This window comes from Sus scrofa, chromosome 2, assembly GCF_000003025.6.
Source record: "Sus scrofa isolate TJ Tabasco breed Duroc chromosome 2, Sscrofa11.1, whole genome shotgun sequence".
Classification (NCBI taxonomy): Eukaryota; Metazoa; Chordata; class Mammalia; order Artiodactyla; family Suidae; genus Sus; species Sus scrofa.
Window position 1 is genome coordinate 27,605,720 of NC_010444.4, and position 22,766 is coordinate 27,628,485.

The 22,766-nt window shown below is 38.2% G+C and overlaps 1 protein-coding gene across 10 annotated transcripts in view; it reads right to left on the reverse strand.

Moving 5' to 3' along the window:
• Nucleotides 1–22,766, reverse strand: part of HIPK3 (homeodomain interacting protein kinase 3) — a 105,802-nt gene that overhangs the window by 25,595 nt on the left and 57,441 nt on the right. For all 10 annotated transcript variants that reach the window (XM_021083205.1, XM_003122898.6, XM_005661033.3 and 7 more), the window contains one exon: nt 3,849–3,972. In XM_021083205.1, the coding sequence (XP_020938864.1) occupies nt 3,849–3,972 (124 nt within the window). The remainder of the gene's footprint in view (nt 1–3,848; nt 3,973–22,766) is intronic.

Here is a 22,766-nt window from a genome sequence, read left to right on the forward strand (position 1 = left end):
GCCTTAAACCTCTAATTATGATTGTGGGTTTGTCTATTTCTTTTTTTTTTTTTTTTGTTCTACCAATTTTAAATGTATACTTTTTTATATTTTTATTTTTTCCATTATAGTTGGTTTATAGTATTCTACCAATTTTCCACTGTACAGCAAAGTGACCCAGCCACACACACACTCTTTTTCTCACATTTTCCTTCATCAAAATATTTTGAAGTTGTTGCTAGAGATATAAAATATATAATTCTTGTATTCGTGTTGAATTTCTAAATTAATTGGCTGAGCTTCCACTCTTTTTATTTTTATTTAAATTGAGAGTTAAGTTTTATTTGGGGAAAAATTAGGGTTTAAGCCCAGGAGACAGTATCTCAGGTAGCCCTGAGAAACTGCTCCCAGGAGGCGAGGATTCCACTCTTTAAATAATACTGACACATTTATAATATAAAAACACTCCTGTTGGAGTTCCTGCTGTGGCATAGTGGGTTAAGAACCTAACTTCAGTGGCTTGGGTTGCTGCAGAAGCACGGGTTAACTCCCCAGCCCACTGCAGTGGGTTAAAGGATCCCACTTAGGTTGCAAATGCAGCTCAAATTCAATCCCTGGTCTAGGAACTGCCATATGCCATTAAACAACAACAACAACAACAACAACAAAAACAAAACAAAAAAAAATTCCTCTTGTTTAAAAGCAATGTAATTGTTATTAATAAAAGCAAAACAGAAGAATGACTACCTTGTATAAATACATTCTCAGAGATAAATATTTGTATAAAATGTTATCACAGGAGAACTAGCATGGTCTGCTGGATCCTCCCCTAGAACTCAAATCTGGAGACAGAATATCAATGGAGGTTGATAAATCTAAAAACTATATAAAGGCTGTAAAAACCGGAGTTTCTGCTATGGTGCAGTGGGATCAGCAGTGTCTCTGCAGTGCTAGGACACAGGTTCAATCCCTGGTCTGGCAAAGACGTTAAAGGATCCAGTGTTGTCACAACTGTGGCTAGGATTTGATCCCTGGCCCAGGAATTCCATAAGCCATGGGACAGCCAAAAGAGGAGAAAAAAAAAAACCTCCGGTGAAAACTCTCTTGATCTCTAAGCAATAGCAGACCGTGAATGGAAGGGCGGAGGTGGAATGTGGAAGAGGGCCAGTGTCAGGGAGCCAGGGCAGACTGGGGCAGGGTTTAGTTGGACTCTTTTATTGCCTTCAAAATATCATTATCCATGAGGGGGCCTACTGCTAATAGCATAGTTTCTGGATTCAGATTGCCTGTGTTGGATTCTTGGGCAAATTATTAAACTTCCCCCCACCTTGGCTTCCTCATCTGTAAAACCTCACAGGGTTGCTGTGAACATTAAATGAGTTAATTAAAGTGTTAAGTACTGTTCCTGGCACAAAAAAGAGCTGAGTAAGTATTAATTAGTAATGATACTACTGCCCACTGTAAGGGAAATAATAAGTTAAAAAATAAAATAGCCACAATACCTCAAGTGGGTATCCTAGTATATCACAGCAGCTGATGACTAGAATAGGAAACAATAGAGAGAGGCATACCCTGCTGATGGCCCTTTCATATTCTAATTAGATGATCATAATCCAGGGAATTGAAGAAAATTTATGAAATTCAACATTAATAGACTAAAGTAATAAAAAAACCCAAAAAACTCACTACATGAACATTTTAACAGATTAAAAAAAAGCATTTCAGAGTCCAAAAACAATTTAGGATTAAAAAAAAAACTTTAAAAATAAGGAATAGAAGGGACATCTCTTATCTTTAAAGAAGACGTGTATCAAAACCTACTCAGTAAGCACTAGATTTGATAATGAGTGTTACGTATAAGTCTAAGATTGGAACCAAAACATACATCATCACTTCTATCTGCTCCCATTCACGTATCTTAGAAGATAACTTTTAAAACACTGAATTGACAACTCCAACTGTGATGCTATATGAGTAATATACATCCTGAATATATTGTAATATTGTTAATCTGGATCAGATAACACCTGCTCTCAGTTTATTTATTTTTTTATATTTTTTTTTGTCTTTTTGCCTTTTTCTGGGGCCATGCCCGTGGCATATGGAGATTCCCAGGCTGGGGTCGAATCAGAGCTGTAGCCGCCAGCCTATGCCAGAGCCACAGTAACAGCAAGGTGGGATCCGAGCTGCATCTGCGACCTGCACCACAGCTCACGGCAACGCCAGATCCTTAACCCACTGAGCAAGGCCAGGGATCGAACCTGCAACCTCATGGTTCCTAGTCGGATTCGTTAACCACTGCGCCACGACGGGAACTCCACACCTGCTCTCAGTTAAAAAAAAAAAAAAAAAAATCTTAATAAACTTTAGAAAAACTGTGTTTTGATCAGGACTTGGTCTTAAATTACTATTGTGACTTCTGACAAGTCATTTTCCTGAGCCTCAGTTTTCTCCTTTATAAAATGGGAAGAGATAGTAACTAGACAATCTTTAGGGTCCTTTTCAGTAGCAACATAAGTTGTACAAGACTAGAACTGTAAAGCCCAAATCCAGAACACAATAGCAAATTGACCTGGAATTGCCACTAGATGGTGTCCCGCTCCATAGTACCATGCATGTCATCAACTATAGTCCACAAAGCCAAAGATATGATTAGTGCATTTGACAGGTACCCACGGCTAAGAGAGTACGGGACTCTCTGATTAGATCACTAATTCTTTCAAAACTAGTATCATCAAAGTTAATGGTTGGGTTAAAAGATGAAGGAAACTAGGAATAGGAAGTATGGAAATATTTAAAGAAACAGTCTTTTAAGAGGTATGCTGACCATGGAGAGGGAAGGTAGGAGAGTATTTAAAAACATGGCTTCAAAGAGAAGCTTTATGGGTGGAAAGACACTGGAAGAGGATAAGAGTAAACGTAACAATAACATCAAATCTAATAATATTAAATAACTTTTAGAGTTGTCTCAGCAAATTTAAGTCACCAAATTAACTACCTCTTCTATCCCTTTTAATACAGAAAGCGGTACCCTAAAAATCAGGCATTTTGTTACAGTTACATCATGTGTGCTTTAAAATGTTCTATTTCCTATTTTGTCATGCTTAAAAGTTAGTTTATAATTTAAATAAAAATATAAGCCAGACAAAATTTATGTAACCATTGTTAATTCTGACTAACATTTTCCACTAAAATATAAGTTGAGTATATATCTCTCTAAAAAGGAAGAGCCCATGAAACTCTTTCAAATAAGAGTGAATAACAATTACTCCAAAAAAAGAATCTGGATATTAAAAACCAAGAAAACAGCAAACAATATTATCTAACAACTTAGACCAATGAACATACCTGCAAACTATCATGAAAAGTGTGTAATGAGGTGATTTGCTGGATTCTACTGAGAGTCATTTAAATAATGTTAAGCTAGACTTCTAGCACAATCAAAACAGCTTAAAATACTAAAGAGGGTTCAGGTGACTAAGGTACTAAGACCAAGAGAGGTTATTGGTTCAAGATCAGGAGTTACGATGCCTTTTATTCCTTGGGAGAGGCTGACATTTCATCCATCATCAAAGTTTGTCACCCAAAGCGCTATTATTTAAACGGACAGTCGAGCCCTTTATGTAGCTATAGCATAAAAACGATTTTAAAAATTCTACCAAGAGTTTTATAAAACTGGCTTTCAGGCCTGTGGATTATAGCTTTGTTTATGAAAACACTTTAAAAATCAAACTGTTTTTGAGATCCTGAATTTAAATTCCGTAAGGTCTCAGGTTTTGCTATTTTATTCCAAAAAAAGTTTCCTATGTATTGTATACTGTGGGAATGCCTTCCTATAAGTCTATTATTTTTCTTTACATTCTACTTACCTGGTCATACTCCAAGGCTCCTGGGTAGAGAGGCCATCCAAGGAATAATTCTGCAATCACGCATCCCAATGACCACATGTCTATGGCTTCACAAAATGGCAACCCCAATATAATCTCTGGAGCTCTGAAATTAAAAACAAAAAATATGAGTGGTTTTCTTTAAAATTTATCTGATTTCATCTGATATTCTAAGAATAATTTGTAAAATGACAAAGGAATCACCTATTTATAGTAACTCTTCATTTTTAAGAACTCTTTGAAATCCAGCCATAATCCTGAATTGAATTTAAAATGTTGTTATGAATACAACATTGCTATGATAAAATATCTATAAATTTGAGTTTTTATTAACATGACATTTAAAAAAGGAAAAAGTAGTTCCCCCTGTGATGCAACACAATTGGCAGCGTCTTGGAAGCCCTGGGACACAGGTTCAATCCCCGGCCTGGCAGAGTTGGGTTAAGGATCCCGTGTTGCCACAGCTGTGGCTTTGGTCACAACTATGGTTCAGGTCTGATCCCTGGCCTGAGAATTCCATATGCCACGGGCAGCCAAGAAAGGGGAAGAAGTGTGGGAGTTCCTGGTGGCCCAGGGTTAATGATTTGGCATTGTTGTTGTGGTGGCGCAGGTTCCATCCCTGGCCAAAATAAATAATTAAGCACAAGGAGAAAGCACAAGCCTTGTTTTTGAGACTTTAATACACGAGAAAGAGAATTGGCAAATTATTAAATATGTGCACCATGACATGAGCACAACTGAAAACCAGACATTGAAAGATAAGACCCAAACAAAACAAAACTCCCAAAGACTAAGCATGGATCTAGACCTGGGTACTATTTCAGAAGACAACAAAAAATATTGAGGATATTTGTTATCCAAAACAGACAAGACCAAGTCCAATACATTCTGCCTTTCAAGGCAGAAAAGAACAAAAGAGCTTACTTATAAAACAGAAATAAACTCACAGATTTCAAAATCAAATTTCAGGTTACCTACCATTAGGGAAATCATGGTGGAGGATGATAAAGGATAAAGGGATAAGGGGTAAGGGATAAATTGGGAGGATGACTATAAAATACACACACTACTGTATATAAAATAATTAATAAGGACCTACTGTACAGCACAGGGAAGTCTACTCAATATTCTGTAATAACCTATACAGGAAAGAAGAATGGATATTTGTATATTTATAACTAAATCATTTTGCTGTACTCCTAAAACTAATACATTGCAAGTCAACTATACCTGAATAAAATTTTAAACAGATAAATAAAAGGCAGAAGAATATAGAACACATCAAAACAGATAAAAAAGCATTCTAGGAGTTCCCGTCATGACGCAGTGGTTAACGAATCCGACTAGGAACCATGAGGTTGCGGGTTCGATCCCTGCCCTTGCTCAGCAGGTTAACGATCCGGTGTTGCCGTGAGCTGTGGTGTAGGTTGCAGACGCGGCTCGGATCCTGTGTTGCTGTGGCTCTGGCGTAGGCCAGCAGCTACAGCTCCGATTCAACCCCTAGCCTGGGAACCTCCATATGCCGCGGAAGCGGCCCAAAGAAATAGCAAAAAAAGACAAAAAAAAAAAGCATTCTAGCACTTGAAGAGCTTTATTTGGTAAATGATCAATTATGTTGCTACTTCACATGACTTTTCCACAAGAAAATGAACATTCTAAGAGAGGCAGCACAGTTCTCTAATTTCAAAGGAATCAAAAAATTATAGTTATCCTCAAACTTAGAAGTTATACGAACAGTACAATAAATACTTTTGCCTTGAGAGTAATTTTCCAAATAACTGCATGCTTCCTATTTCCTACAAACAAGAGTATTCTCCTACATAGTCCCAATATAATCATCAAAATCAGGAAATAAACACTGATATTCCTCCACCATCCTAAGCCCTAGACTGTAAGTTTGGCCAATCATACTGATAATGTCTTTTACGGTAAAAGGCTCAAATTCCAAAGACCGCATTGTATGATTTATTGATTTCTATTACAGTCCAGTTATTTGTAGACTGTCCCTCGGTGTGGATCTGACGTTTCCTCATAATTAGATCCAGGTTATAAATCTTTAGGAGAAATGTTTAATAAATGATTTTTTTTTCTCAGTATATGCTATCAAGTGGCACAAAATTTTGACTTGTTCCATTACTGATAATGTTCACTTTGATTACTTGATTAACATGGATCTGGCGGATTTCTCTATTAAAAGTTTCTCCTTTCTCCTTTGAAATTAAGCATTTTGTGGGATTTCAATTTGAAAGTATGAATAATCCAATTTCAATTTATTCATTTACTTACCTATGTGAGTACCGATTAATGAATTCCTATTTTATTCAATGGGTTACAACCCACTACTATAATTACTTATTTTGATGCTCTAATTTCCCAGACTTAACCAGTCAGAACTCCCACAATGAGCTATGGGTTTGCCATTACTATTGGGATGGCACTGTTCCCAGGCTCTCTCAGTATACATATTTTATACAGTTACAAAAAATAAGGCTTCTGCTAATTTCTTTTAACTGAGAGTGAGGTCATTATCTCTAAGGCAGCAGTTCTCAATCTTGGCTGCACATTACAATTTGTCCTGGCCAGATGCCATACCCATTAAATCAAAAACTCTGGAGAGGGGACACAGGCATCAGCAGTTTTTAAAGCCCCCCAGGTGAATCGAATACATGGCCAAAGCTGAGAACCAAAGCCCTAGACTCAAGTAGTTAAACCAATGGAAAGAAAGACTACTCATCTTCTCCCTACAGCTCTTCTGACCAGAATAAATTCAAAGGATAATAAACAAGTTGTCTTCCACTACAGATCTGGGATCTGTCCAGTGACTCTACTCCTGAACATCTTTGCTATAATTACTATTTAAGATTCAGTAGACGCTTTTGTTGGGGGGGGGTGCGTGGCATATGGAGTTCCAGAGCCAGGGATCAATCAGATCCAAGCCACAGGTGCAAAGTAAGCCATAGCTGCAGCAACAGCTTAACCCACTGGGCCATGCCAGGGATTGAACCTGCATCCCAGCGCTCCCAAGACACTGCTGATCCTGTTGTGCCACAGTGGGAACTCCAAGATTCAGTAGACTCTTAGTCCACAAGTACTTGTTAAGAACAAGTAGGTGTCATGGGGAGATGCTAGAGGCATAAAAGAACCCTTAAAACATAGTTATAAAAGGCCTTCATTCTTTTGACAAAACTAGCTCAGTGTGTAGATGTACACACATGAATTTTATTCAAATAGACAAATGCTAGATTGTGCTGTTGAAAGAAAAAGGTTAGACTAAATTACTGATCTTACATATTCACAATATCACAAAGAAGACAGAAGGTCTCACCCTTTTTTGCTATTATATATGCAGAATACAGCAGAGAAAACGCACTCAGTAAACATTTCTCAAATAAGTCATTTCAACACAGGTTGAATAACACAAAGGAAAGCATCAAAGGAATGTGGGTTTGAAATAGGTCTTGAAGAACAGAAGTCTAAGCAGGAAGCAGGAAAATGGGCACAAGAGTTTCTAAAGATTATACACTAATCTGTACTTTAAAAGATTCAAAGCAAAATGTAGTTAGTTTCGAAAGTGCAGAGTAAAGTAAGATTCATTAGTTATATTTAATTACGTACTAATTTGAATCCCAACGACTTATGAAGACTAAAAGAACACAGAGTTCTCTGGTGGCTCAGTAAGTTAAGGATCTGGTGATGTCACTGTCATGGCACAGGTTTGATCCCTGGCCCTGGAAAGTCTGCATGCTGCAAGTGTGGCAAAAAAATAAATAAAATAAAAATAAAAGACCTACAGCTGTGTCTAAGAGCTTTATGATTATTTTGAAATTTTTTTTTTTTTTTGGTCTTTTTTGTCTTTCTAGGGCCACAGCCACATGGAGCTTCCCAGGCTAGGGGTCCAATTGGAGCTGTAGCCGCCGGCCTACACCACAGCCACAGCAACGTGGGAATCGAGCCGCGTCTGCGACCTACACCACAGCTCACGGCAATGTGGGATCCCCAACCGACAAAGCAAGGCCAGGGATCGAACCCGCAACCTCACAGTTCCTAGTCGGATTCATTAACCACTGAGCCATGACGGGAGCTCCTGAAATATTTATTTATTTAATTATTATGATTATTATTTTTGTCTTTTTGCTATTTCTTGGGCCGATCCCACGGCATATGGAGTTTCCAGGCTAGGGGTCGAATCAGAGCTGTAGCCACCGGCCTACACCAGAGCCACAGCATGGAGGGATCTGAGCCACGTCTGCAACCTACACCACAGCTCACAGAAACGCCAGATCCTTAACCCACTGAGCCAGGCCAGGGATCAAACCCGCAACCTCATGGTTCCTAGTTGGATTCATTAACCACTGAGTCATGACGGGAACTCCCAAAATCCTAAGGATTTATAATCTAGATAAAACTGTCAGAGATGTCAGAGTTCTATTGGCCAATCTTATAATACAATAAAATTAAAAAATCAAACTATGCAAGAAAGAATAATAATATATCCACCTATCAGCAATAAATAAAGATTCATTTTCTGGTTAATAGCTTAATTGACTCTCAAATTATTCCTCTGGGTTAAATATACTTTTGTATATAAATGATAATAGCAAGAATTCTGATTTATGGACTACTCTTAAAATAAATCTGTTCTATTCCTAAGGGAAATTCTTCCACTTCTTTTTTCATCTACCTTGACTCCCCTCTGAATCCCTATAATGCAATGATGCTAAGGACAGAGCAGAGAATAGTCATCTTTTGTACTTTTGTAGATAGGCAAGGTACACATTAAACATGTCTACTGGTATAACTAAACCTGTTGTTTACCACTCTATAAATCACAACTCACAATTAGAAGGCAAGTATCAAATCCACCACAAAGAAGCCCGAAAATTGAGGCTGAGGTAACAAAGGCAATCTATATATAAAACACCATGTTTTTCTTTGTGTCATATGCCTTTAATACAATTTATCTTAATATTAAGACCAAGTCCTTTTTACTTTTCTAAAACCTTGAAACACATATAAAACATAAGGTAAAGTGGGTAAGCTGGGGAAAAAATTGTTTTAAGTGGATAAACTGAACTCTGAATGGTTTGTGGGCCTTTTGATAGAGAACTCAAAAAGAAAGTTACCAGTAGATGGTTTAAATAAGAACATAGTGAAATACTGTCACTCAGAAAAGCAGATGACTATTAATGGAACATTTTGCCTCATTTTATTTTTATTTACCTTTTTAAGTTGAAAATTCAATTACTGACAGAGAAATCTAGCCCTATTACGAAAAAGGATGTCTCAGTTCAGAAACTCAATAAATCAAGTCCTAAGAATAATTATAATCTTATAAGAAATAGAATACCTTGGGTTATCACCGCAAATGCCATTAAACTATGAACTTGTGATGATTTCACAGCCATCAAGAAAATAATGATCATTGGAGTTCCTGTCGTGGCACAGCAGAAACGAATCCAACTAGGAATCATGAGGTTAAGGTTCGATCCCTGGCCTTGCTCAGGGGATTAAGGATTCGGCGTTGCCATGAGCTGTGGTGTAGATCGAAGAAGAGGCTCGGATCTGGCATTGCTGTGGCTCTGGTGTAGGCTGGCGGCTACAGCCCTGATTAGGCCCTTAGCCTGGGAACCTCCAAATGCCACGGGTGCAGCCCTAAAAAGGAAAAAAAAAGGAAAATAGTGATCATAATATGGCTCTTTTTCAAATACAGAGATTATAACAGCTGGGCCAATTGATTATTTAGTCTGCCTAATGTTTCTCATTAAACTAAACATAATGCTGATACATTTCAGCTTCTTCAGAGTCTGATAACAACAACTCAGGTATGGCCAAGTCTAGGACCTGTTAAGATAATTTCTGAAATGACTCAAGGGCCAGGTTCTGATGATTCTATCAGGTAACATCACTCAGTAAGAATAAAAGGTACAGCTATCCAGGCTTCTCTTGATGATACTCCTCCACAAAAAAGTACACAGCTACATCCTTCTCTTTACTTTTGACAATAAGAAGATACCAGAAAAATGCAACACAAACTTGGAAAAGGTAAATAAATGGTAAACTGAATAAAGATAAAAGTAATAAAGTCAGGAGTTCCCAACGTGGCACAACAGGATCAGCGGCGTCTTGGAAGTACTGGGATGCAGGTTTGATCCCCAGCCTGGCACAGTGGGTTAAGAATCCAGCATTGGAGTTCCCGTCGTGGCGCAGTGGTTAACGAATCCGACTAGGAACCATGAGGTTGCGGGTTCGGTCCCTGCCCTTGCTCAGTGGGTTAAAGATTCGGCGTTGCTGTGAGCTGTGGTGTAGGTTGCAGACGCGGCTCGGATCCCACGTTGCTGTGGCTCTGGCGTAGGCCGGTGGCTACAGCTCCGATTCGATCCCTAGCCTGGGAACCTCCATATGCCGCGGGAGCGGCCCAAGAAATAGCAACAACAACAACAACAAAAGACAAAAAAAAAAAAAAAAAAAAAAAAAAGAATCCAGCATTGCCGCAGCTGCAGCCTAGGTCACAACTGTGGCTCAGATCCGATCCCTGGCCTGGGAACTCCACAGGCCATGAGGCAGCCAAAAAAAAACAATAATAATAAAATTAGAACAGTTTTCTCTGAAGTAGATGATGCAGAGGCATTTTTAATAATAAGTTTTAATTAAGACATAAATCACATGCCCATAAAATTCACCCATTGAAATGGTATATTTCAACGGTTTTTAGTATATTCTCAGAATTATGCAACTATTACTACAATCAATTTTAGAAAATTTTCTTCACCACCAAAAGAAATCCTATATCCATTACCAGTCACTCACCATTTCTCCGAAACTCCTCCATCCCTAGGCTACCACAAATCTACTTTGTCTTTTTTAGACTTGCCTGTTCTGATCATTTTATATAAATGGAATCACACAAGATATGGTCTTTTGTGACTAGCTTCTTTCATTTGGCATAATGTTTTCTGGGTTCAAGCATGTGGCAGCAAGTATCAGTACATACTGAATAGTACTTTATTGCTGAATAGTATTCCACTATGGACATATCAAATTTACTTATCCATTCACCAGATAATGGACATTTGGGTTGTTTCCACTTGTTGGCTATTACAAAAGATGACATGACCAAGAAAGGTCATGTCAGCTCATCAGGCTACTGAGCAAGAATATATTCCAGTACTGAAGGTCAGAGCAGAGAGGCTACACACCAAAAAAAAATATGGCCTCAGACAAAACTGGTCAACACAGGAATAAAATGGCTTTGATATATATCCAAAAGGGAAAAATAGGCTGCTAATGTTAAAGAAACTGCTAATTTTTCTACTTTGTGCAATTCAGCAGGTTTTATGATTAAGTTAATCTTGTGCTACCTTTTTTCAAATCTAGGACCCTAATAATAATAATAACTTCTAGCCCATATACTGGCAATCCAATATAAAAGAGCACAGGCCATAGGTAAATTCTGGGTAAATTTCGTAAGAAATTTATGCTACAGTCATACTTAAAAATCTGGGAATCTGGTAAGGAGCATTGCTTTAAAATAATGAAAATCATCTAACTAGAACTAGAATTTTAAACACTCAAGAGTAATATACCTTGGGAGTTCCCTGGTGATTTAGTGGTTCAATCCCTGGTCTGGGAAGTAAGATCAATCAAGCCACTGCACACTGCAGCCACAACCCTCCCCCATAAAAGCTCTAATGGTAGTAGTTTACATGAGCCTCAGCATTTTCATTTTTATTTATTTATTTATTTTTTGGTCTTTTTGCCTTTCCTAGGGTTGCTCCCACAGCATATGGAGGTTCCCAGGCTAGGGGTCAAATCGGAGCTGTAGCTGCTGGCCTATGCCACAGCCACAGCAATGCAGGATCCGAGCCGCGTCTGCAACCTACACCACAGCTCACTGCAACGCCAGATCCTTAACCCACTGAGCAAGGGCAGGGACAGAACCCGCAACCTCACGGTTCTTAGTCGGATTCGTTAACCACTGCACCACGACGGGAACTCCAGTATTTTCAATTTGGGGCTTTACTGACCAAATATACCATGAAGATTACCTAAAGGACTAAGTAAAAGAATGTGTGTAAAATGTAAAGAAGTATATACATTCTCCTAATCTATTCACACTCCCACTGTCCTAATTCATATTTCCTCTCTTCTCAAACCATCACTGCCTCCCCATCCTCATTCCTGACTGTTGTTCTTGCATCTTACTTCACTGAAGAAAAAAAATATATATATACATATATAATTTTAAAGGAACTTATACATTCTCACCACATCGACTAGCCTACACTTACATCTGTCAGTGCTTCTATCTAAGGCATCCATCCTCACTTAGTGAAGCATATCATTTCACCACTCTCCCACTCTCTCATCACCAATCTCTCTCCATATATATATATATATATATATAATATTCCATATTTCCCATCTTGAAAAGAAAGAAAAATAGCTGTCTTGTTTACACACTCTCCTTCGGCCATTGCCCACTTCTGTTCCCCTTTACATCAGTCCATCTTGAAAGCTTTGTTAAAATCTGTTTCCAATTCTGTCCCTGTCTTAAACTCACTCGAATCAGACTTTCATTACCCCATCATTCCACCAAAATAGCTCTGGTTAAAGACACCATCAGCCACTGCATTGCCACATCCTGGCTTCATTTAACTTGCAGCATGAGACACAGCAGACTATGCTCTCCTGCTTTAAAGAGTCTGCATTTGACTTCCAAGACACCACTCTGCTCTCCTCTTGACTTCACCAGCACTCTCTTCTCAGATTCCTTTTTAGTTCCATCTCATTTCCACAACCTTTCAATTCTGGGGTTCCCCAAGGCTTGGTCTTTGCACATCTATTTACATTTGCTTCCCTCGGGTGATCTCAACCAATCACAGGGCTTTGAATAGCATCTCTAGCCTTAATACCCCTAAGTGTGTATCTCGGACCCAGACCACCCTCCCCAACTCCAGAATTATGTAGTTAACTGTCTACTCAACATCTCTGACCATCGATTAGATATCTCAAACCGAACGTGTGCAAAAAGAACTCATAAATCCCTCCAACCCACTCCTCCTCCAGGCTTCTCCATCTCAGAAAATGATTACTCCATCCTTCTAGTTCCTCATGCCTATAATCTGGGAGAATCAAATCTATTTCTCTCACCTCCCACATCTATCAGCAAATCCTACTGACCATCTTCAAAACAGATCCAGAACTTGACCGCTTTGCTCTACTTTTACTGCGACAGCCCCCAATCCAAGACACCAGCATCTCTCGCTGCAAGAGCTTCCTAATGTTCTTCTTGCTTCTGCCCCCTCCTCTACCATCTATTATCAATTTCACAGCCAGAGTGATCTATTTAACATACAAGTGAGACCGTGTCACTCTTCTCAAAAATCTCCAATAGCTTCCTATCTCAGAGTAAAGTCAAATTCCTTACGACGGCCTTCAAGGTCATACATGATGCAACCCTCAGCTGTACCTCATATTTCCTACCATTATCCCACTTGTTTGCTCTGATCTACTCACACTGGCCTCCATGCTGTTTCTAACCATAGTTGCTACCTCAAAACCTTTATTTAGGGAGAAGAAGGTTCCAGGCAGAGGAAACAGCACAACTTGATCCCTTTACTCTTATTCTGTGTTTCTGCTCAAAGATCATCTTATTAGGAAGGCCTTCCCTGACCACCTTAAGGTAAGCCCTTACCAGCACATACACTTACCTTTCTTCTTTTATCCTGCTTCACTGTTCTCTACACCACCTGCTACCAACTGATATACATGTTTATCTATTTTCCCCTTTCCCCACTAGAACAAAAATTTTATGAGGGCATGAACTTAAATTCTTTCAATGCTATATTCCCAGCACTGAGAATACTGCCCAGCATATGGTAGGCACTTAATCATTAATTTGTTCAATGCATTGACCAACCAACAGAAGCAGTCAGCATTCTGCTAAGAATATCTTTGGAGTTCCTAAGGTGGCTCAGTGGAAACTAATCTGACCAGCATCCATGAGGACATAGGTTTGATCCCTGGCCTTGCTCAGTGAGTTAAGGATCCAGCGTGCTGTGAGCTGTGGTGTAGGTCGCAGACATGGCTTGGATCCAGCATTGCTGTGGCTGCAGCCCCAATTTGACCCCTAGCCTGGGAACCTCCATAGGGTTAAAGAGTTGCCATTAAAAAAAAAAAAAAAAAAAAAAAAGGAAAGGAAAGGAAAGAAAAAAATCATCTTTGTTAAATCTAAGACATAAGCCAAACAGGTTATCAACCAAGAAACTTACATCCACTTTGCATGTGGGTAACTGAAATGTTTTTGACTGTTATAAAAATAAACACCATTAACTGAGCTTTAACAATGGGCCAGGCATCACGAAAATAACTTTTTAACACATCATCTCATTTAAAGAAAATGTTCTAAGAACAGATTTCTGCATTGTTCTTCTGGTCCGAGATCAAAAATGTTGGTAAACAAAATGTTCCATGTAAAACAGAAGATCCGCTCAATTGAGCATAGCCAGCCCACAGAATCACGAGAAATAATAGTTTTTGAACCAAGTATGTTTTGGAGTTGTCACAGATCAGCGGATAAATAATATACCACCCAAAGTTACCCAAAAAGTTATGGAACTGAGATATCAAATGCTTGATTCCAAAAGCCTTTCTCTATGCCATGCCACCACAATTCTAAAATTCTGTGATTGAAAAAAAACACAGAAAGCCAAACTAACAGAAAACCTAGAAACTGATGCCAAAGTTATTTTTAACAATTCAATTACTGCATCTAGAAAATACTTACTGATATATGTTTTCTAATACTTCCATGACTTTTTCAATTGGTCTTTAGCTTTCTCAGACAATCAAATGAAAAAAGAATTTTGCTGCTATTTAAAAAAATTTTATTGAAGTATATAGTTGATTTACAATGTTGTGTAAGTTTCTGCTGTACTGCAAAGGTGCTTTAGTTATATGTATTCTTTTTCATGTCCTTTTCCATTATGGTGTATCATAGGATATTGAATATAGCTCCCTGTGCTATACAGTAAGGACCTTGTTGTTTACCCATTCTATACATAATAGTTTGCATCTGCTAACCCCAAACTCCCAATCCTTCCCTCCCTGACCCACTCTTCCCCATGGCAAACATGTCTGCTCTTTCTATAAGTATGTTACTGCTTTGTAGCTATGTTCACTTGTGTTGTATCTTAGATTCCACTTATAAGTGACACCACATGGTATTTGTCTTTCTCTTTCTGATTTACTCTCATCATGTCCTGATCTATCCATGTAGCTGCAAATGGCATTCTTTCACTCTTTTTTTTATGGCTAATATCCCATTGTATATATGCACCACACCTTTATCCATTCATCTGTCGATGGCCAGTTAAGTTGCTTCCACGTCTCAGCTATCTCAAATAGTGCTGTTATGAACACCGGGGTGTGTGTATCTTTGAAATTACAGTTTTGTCTGGATATATGCTCCAAAGGGATTGTTGGATCATCTGGCAACTCTATTTTTTCTATTTTGAGGAACCTCTACACTGTTCTCCATAATGGCCACACTAATTTACATTGCCACCAAGAGTGTATGAGGGTTCCCTTTTCCCACACCACATCCAGAATCTGTTATTTGCAGACTTTTTAATGATGGCTATTCTGACAGGTGTGAGGTGGTACCTCATTGTTTGCTGCTATTTTTAAAACCTATTTTTCATTCTGTGTAAATCCTTTAAAATATATACAATAACAGTAACATCAAGCAATAACTTAGTTCCATGAACAAGGCAATATTCTGAGCACTTTATAAATACTAACCTGTTTGATATTCATACCAATCCTTTTAAAAGGTAAAGAAACAGACACAAGGATAAGTAATTTGCCTAAGGGTCAGAAAGCTAGAACGAAATGCAACTGGGACTCAAAGCCAAGTTTTACAGCTTCAGGATCCATGCTTTTAACTACTACAGCATGAAATAAATCCCTAGGATTTATCCTAGGAATTAGTAAAACTATCAGACCTTTATCTTACTGGAAGTCCTCTCACTAAGATGCTACACTTATCATTAATGTGTTCTTTTCTCTTCCAACATTATCACCTTTGATTTTTAGACTAACCAGGAATATAAATATACCTTTGTTAAAAGAACCATAGTTGACATTTTATTAAAGTCCTTTTCCTGATCTTTAAGTATTTACTCATCTTAAACATAATCTTTCATATTAAATGCATATACACAGGTATCTGCTCAGTTAAAATTAAGACTGATTTTGGAAGTTCCTTTGGGATATAGCAGGTTAAGAATCTGGCGTTTCTGCATCGGCTCAGATCCCTGCTGTGGCACAAATTCAATGACTGCCCAGAAACTTACGCACGTCTCAAACACAGCCCCATGCCCCCCAAAAAAGGAGGAGGAGGAGAAGGAGGTAAATGCTATGTTCCAAAGATGATTACAATAACCATTTACAAAGGCAATTAGGAAATGAGCTCAACAGTGTATGTGACCATCTACTACCCAGTAGGTGTGATTACTAAAACATCTAACATCAAGCACTCAATGAATTCTTACAAGGCAAAGCCCTATACTTAGCAAAGACAGCAAAGACTAAAGTGGTAATGAAATACAGGCACTGATAAACATGTGTTCAGATAAGCACAGCAAATCTAGCAAAGGATACACACCCAAATTTGATCAGCAATTATCTCTGAGGAATCAACACGGCAAGGAGAGAAAAGTATACACTGTCACAATATTTCTTTCTAAAACCAGCATCTCATACAATAAAAGGTTAACTCTTAAAAACTGTCAGGAGTTCTCCTGTGGCACAGCAGGTTAAGGATCGGCATTGTCACCACACCAGCTTGGGTCACTGCTGTGGCATGGATTCAATTCATGGCCTGGAACTTCCACATGCCATGGGTGTGGCCAAAAAAAAAAAAAAAAAATTGTCACCTAAATATCATAGGAATTTCATGTTTTCTTCTAATATGAGTATCATCAAATCAGACCACATAATCAGTGTTTCCTTTTATCAGAAGGAACAATTTTCTGTAGAGAATCTTTGATGCTGAGAATGCGCTGCCTCGGGAGAAAAGGACACTAGAGGTGACTCTGAGAGGCTCTACCACCACCTGCAGGGGTACCCTGAAGGAGACTTCTCTAAGCACAGCAGGGGACCGCCAGGAATCTTCCAAATCATGATGTGACTACGACTTATGAGAAGATGAAAGAATGTTTGTACAAATGGAATTAAACAGAAGGATGAATTTTAAAATATGAGGGCATTTACTTCTAGTGCAATAAGCACTCATTTCAAAATCCTGCAGAATGGTGTTTTTTTAAAATAATCACCTCATCACTCTCAGAAAAGCAAATAAATTTCAAAAGGCCACTTTCAGAAATACTTTCCTTTTGAAGTTACATTTTTAACATGGTAAGAAACTTGTTGCTATAGGCAATAAGATCACTACAGAATACTGGATGGATATTCACAATAATTGTTGAAATGTAATCAAAGTGTGGGCTCTTAGACACTCATATTCAAATGCACCTTGAGTTTAAGCTAAAAATACCACACTGAAAAATATCCTTATTGTAAGACCACTTAATCTTTTGAGTATGCTGCGCAATGACCCAGATCAAAGTGCCAAGTACAAAGAACTATAGTAACAATAAATATTTTCAAAGTCTGCTAAATGTAAAATCTGAAAGGTAGAAGATAGCAGATAGCAAAGATCTAATAGTCATTACCAATATGCCAGACGTGTAACTTAGAGCCCAGTGCCCCCCAAAATGGATACATTAATAACCTGTACATCTATGGCTGATCAACAGATAATATTTTGTAAAGACAGGAATCAGAAATTTCTTTCTTTTATAGACAACACTATTTACTTCGTGTTTTATCCACCAAGAACAGCTGCAAGATCTCCAAGTTCCACTTTTGGAAGAGAAAATTAAGAGACAAAACTGTTATAACATCTATCAAGAGAGAGGAGTTCCCACTGTTGCACAACAGGATTGGTGGCGCCTCTGCAGTGCCAAGACCTAAGTTCGATTCCCAGCCCAGCACCATAGGTTAAAGGGTCCAGTGTTGCCACAGCTGCAGCTTGGATCTGATCTCTGGCCCAGGAACTCCATATGCCATAGGGGGACCAAAAATTTTTTTTAAAAACGGAAGAGGAACTGAATTGGTAGAAGAATATGAACAATATCTATGGAAATTAAAGGAAAAACATGTCAGCAACTGAGAAAGAATGTATATACTACTGGATGCAGAAAAGTCAATGTCACTTTATTACACATCATATAAAAGACTATTACTAATATCTTACATCTGTATTGCGTTTGTATTTTACAACCCTTTCAAACACTTTGTTCTATGAAGTAACAAGACAAATGTAATCTCTATTCTATAGGTGATTAGGAGGTAAGTACAAAACAATCCAGGTTTTCTTAATTTATTGGATGATTAGACTTATTTTAAATTATAATGTATCATCAGTAGATGCCAACAAAAGTTCATAATCTATAAAATGTGTTTAAACTAAATCAGGGAGCTCCCATCGTGGTGCAGTGGAAACGAATCCGACTAGGAACCATGAAGTTTCAGATTCGATCCCTGGCCTTACTCAGGGGGTTAAGGATCCAGTGTTGCTGTGAGCTGTGGTATAGGTAGCAGATGGGGCTCAGATCTGGCGTTGCTGTGACTCTGGTGTAGGATGGTAACTGCAGCTCCGATTAGATCCCTAGGCTGGGAACCTCCATATGCCGTGGGTGCGCCTTAAAAGGACAAAAGCCAAAAAACAATAATAAAAAAATAATAAAAATAAACTAAATCAGACAACAAAAATTATTTAACTATGATAAATGATTCAACTGTTTAACTATAATTATTGAAAACAAAAAAGTTCATTAAGTTCTAATGAGGAGTCAGATTTTGAACTAAATGTTTTGTGTTCATTATCTCCTTAAATCCTAACAAAATCCTCTGAAGTAGGTAATTTATTATTCCACTGCAGCCATGAGGAAACTAAAGCACAGAAGTAACTTTCTAAGATCTCTTAGTAAGTAGGAGGGCTTATAAACAAACCTATACACTGTCAGTGAAAACCCAAGCTCCTCAACACCATGTAGATAAATCATTTTATGAACTAGTGCAAATGCATTATTAAATCATAAGACCACATACCCATGGATTAACAACTAGGTAGAAGATTAGGCACTGATTCACCAAGTGATCTCTTATACAACCTGGTGACACTCTGGAGCATGCCATTTATTAAAGGTGAAATTCTTAAATTTCACTTAACAACCCAACAAATACATTAGTATTTTTCTCATACTTTTTCCTTACAAATTTTGATGTTGACATACTTTTAGATTTATTAAAAAAAAAAGTTGAAAAAATAATACAAAGAATTCTTATGTGCCCTCAACTAGATTTCTCAAATGTTAACATTTTGCCACATTTTTATTATCCTGTCTTTGTTTTAATTTTATGGCCTCACCCACAGCACACGGAAGTTCCAGGGCCAAGGGACTGAAGTCCATGCCACAGTTGTGACCTATGCTGCAGGTGCAGCAACACTGGATCCTTTAACCCACTGTGCCGGGCCAGGGATCACACCCACACCTCAGCAGCAACCTGAGCCGCTGCAGTCAGATTAATGCACAGAGCCACGGCAGAAACTCCCTATCCTTTCTTTTTTTTAGGGCCCCACCTGCGGCATATGGAGGTTCCCAGGCTAGGGGTCCAATTGGAGCTACAGCTACCGGCCTACACCACAGCTCATGGCAACGCCAGATTCTTAACCCACTGAGTGAGGCCAGGGATCAAGCCCACAACCTCATGGTTCCTAGTTGGATTCGTTTCCACTGCGCCATGACAGGAACTCCCTCCCTATCCTTTCTTTTATAGATACACACATATAATTGTTATGAATCATTTGACAGTTAAGGTGCAGATACTGTGTCCCTTTACCCTTAAATACTTCATTTAGTATATACTTCTGAAAAACAAGGGGAGTCTCTCACACTGTTACAGTGTATTTGTCAAAATCAGGAAATTAGTATTAATGTGTCACTATTATTCAGCTTTTGCCAATTGTCTTCTTTTATAACAATTTTTTAAAAAAGTAAATAAAAATCCAGACCCCTGTCTCTTTAGTTCCCTCTATCTGGAATAGCTCTACAGCATTTTTTTTTTTTGTGGTTCTCATAAAACTATCATTTTCAAAGAATACAAACTAGTTATTTTGTAGAAAATCCCTCAATGTGTGTTTATTTAATGTTTTCTCATAAGAAGGTTCAAGTTATCTACTTTCAGCAGGAATACCACAGGAGTGATGCTTAAAGGTCCAGTGCTAAAAAAACAAGCAAGCAAACAACAAACAAAAAGTTACCAGCCTAATAGGAACTATAACCAAATGCAAAGAAACGAAAAAAGGAAAAACCAGTAGAGGTAGCCCCACAGTTATCAAATTAGTGAAATAATTAGGAGGACTTTAAAATTTTAAACAATAAAAAAAAAATTTAAACAATAAAAATGTTCAAGGGAATTAATGAAATAAGAAAACACCAGAAAGTAGGATCTATTTGTTAAAAAAACAACCAGTTATTATTTTTTTTTCTCTTTGTCTTTTTAGGGCTGCACTCATGGCATATGGAGGTTCCCAGGCTAGGGGTTGAATCGGAGCTGTAGCTGTCATCTTATGCCAGAGCCACAGCAACACTGGATCTGAGCTGTGTCTGCGACCTACACCACAGCTCACAGCAACACCGGATCCTTAACCCAGAGTGAGGTCAGGGATCGAACCTGCGTCCCCATGGATGTTAATCAGATTCGTTTCTGCTGAGCCCCAATGGGAACTCCCTAAAACAACCAACTCTTGATTGTACCATTCACTCACTAAAAGGAACTAAGGCCCCTTGGAGAAATGGCTGATTGTAGAAATGAGGCTGAGAAAGTACAAGGTAGGCCTGGAAATCTTCTTGTGCCAGAAAAATTACTCAGTAATAAAAAAAAATTATCTGATACAAGCAAAAATACCAATAAATCACAGAATCCTATGTTGAAGAAATAAGCCTTGGACAAAAGGTTTGTTCCATTGATATGAAGTTCCAGAACAGAAAAAACTAATTATTTTGTGCTGAAAAAACTCATTTCAATAGATATGTATGAAAGGGCTGAGATGGAGGGACAGAGAATGAATGGAAAGAGGTATGAGGTAACTTTCTAGGGCGATGGTAATGTTCTAGGTCTTGATAGGAACGCTTGGATTACACAGGTGTACGCATTTGTCAAAACTCACTGAATGGTACAGAGCTTAAGATCTGTGCGTTCCTGAAGTTCCCACTGTGGACAGTGGGTTAAGAATCCAACTGCAGTGGCTTGGGTCACTATAGAGGCACAGGTTCAATTCCTAGCCTGGCACAGTGGATTAGAGGATCTGGCATTGATGCAGCTGTGGATCAGGGCGCAGATGAGGCTAGGATTCAATCCCTGGCCCAGGAACTTCCATATGCCATAAGTGCAGCCTGTATGTAAAAATCTGCTTCCAAAAAAGAACTATAAATAAATATTGAGCTATTTTATGAGACATGCCTAAGTGTTTAGTTGTACAGTGTGCTGACATCCGTAACTTACCTGGAATTGCCTCGTGAAATAAAAAATGATAAATGGATAAGGATATCTGTGATAAAGCCAATGTAACAAAATTATAGAATCCAGGTAGTGGGTATAATGCATGTTGACTGTGAATCTTTTCAAGTTATTTGTAAGTTTGAAAAGTTTCACAGTAAAATATGAGGAAGGAGGGGATTTAAATGAGGCCAAGTAGAATTTAATACACACACACACCCCACAGTCAACTGCTTAAACCAAACACAAAGGAAAAAACCTTAATGTACCCAGAGTTGGGCAAGAAGGACATATTATCATAAAAGGAGCCAATTTTCTACAGAAATAATGGACAAGACAATATAAAAACATCTTTAAAGACCTGAAAGAAAATAACTCCTCAAGCATTCCTCCAGGAAAATACATACTTTACAAATGAATGTATTTTTTTGCAGAATTAACACATTCTAAAATTCATCTAGAAATCCAAAGGACCAGAAAGAGTACTTCGAAAAACAAGTTTCAGGATGTATATGATCAATTATGGTAATGACACTGTGACAGTGGTACGGAATAAACAACTAAATAGAATAAAGAGTCCCGGAGTTCCCGTCGTGGCTCAGTGTTTAACGAATCCGACTAAGAACCATGAGGTTGCGGGTTCCATCCCTGCCCTTGCTCAGTGGGTTAAGGATCCAGTGTTGCCATGAGCTGTGGTGTAGGTTGCAGACTCGGCTTGGATCCTGCGTTGCTGTGGCCCTGGTGTAGGCCAGCGGCTACAGCTCTGATTTGACCCCTAGCCTGGGAACCTCCATATGCTGCGGGAGCGGCCCAAGAAATGGCAAAAAGACAAAAAAAAAAAGAGTCCCAAAAAAGAGCCACACATATAAGGTCACCTGGTATATGATAAAACTGTCTCTGCCAGGTAGTGGAATAATAAATGGTACTCGGTTAAGGGACCTCTATGTGGAGAAAAATGTACCTTAATCCCTATCTCAGACTATACACAAAAATTTATCCCCAATGGATGGCACAGCTAAATATAACAGGTAAAACAATAAAACCTTTAAAAGGAACCAAAATTCAGTACCTTAGACTAAGTGAAGATTTCTTAAACAGACAGAAAGGGTGTTAATCATAAAGGAAATTTTTGAAAAGTAAAACTATTTTAAATTAAGAATATTTTAAAGTTATTTTTACCTTATTTTTCTCCAAAAGGTTCCATAGGGAGAATATACACTTTAAAAACCATAAATGAATACGACAGTCAAACAAATAGAAAACTAGACAAAG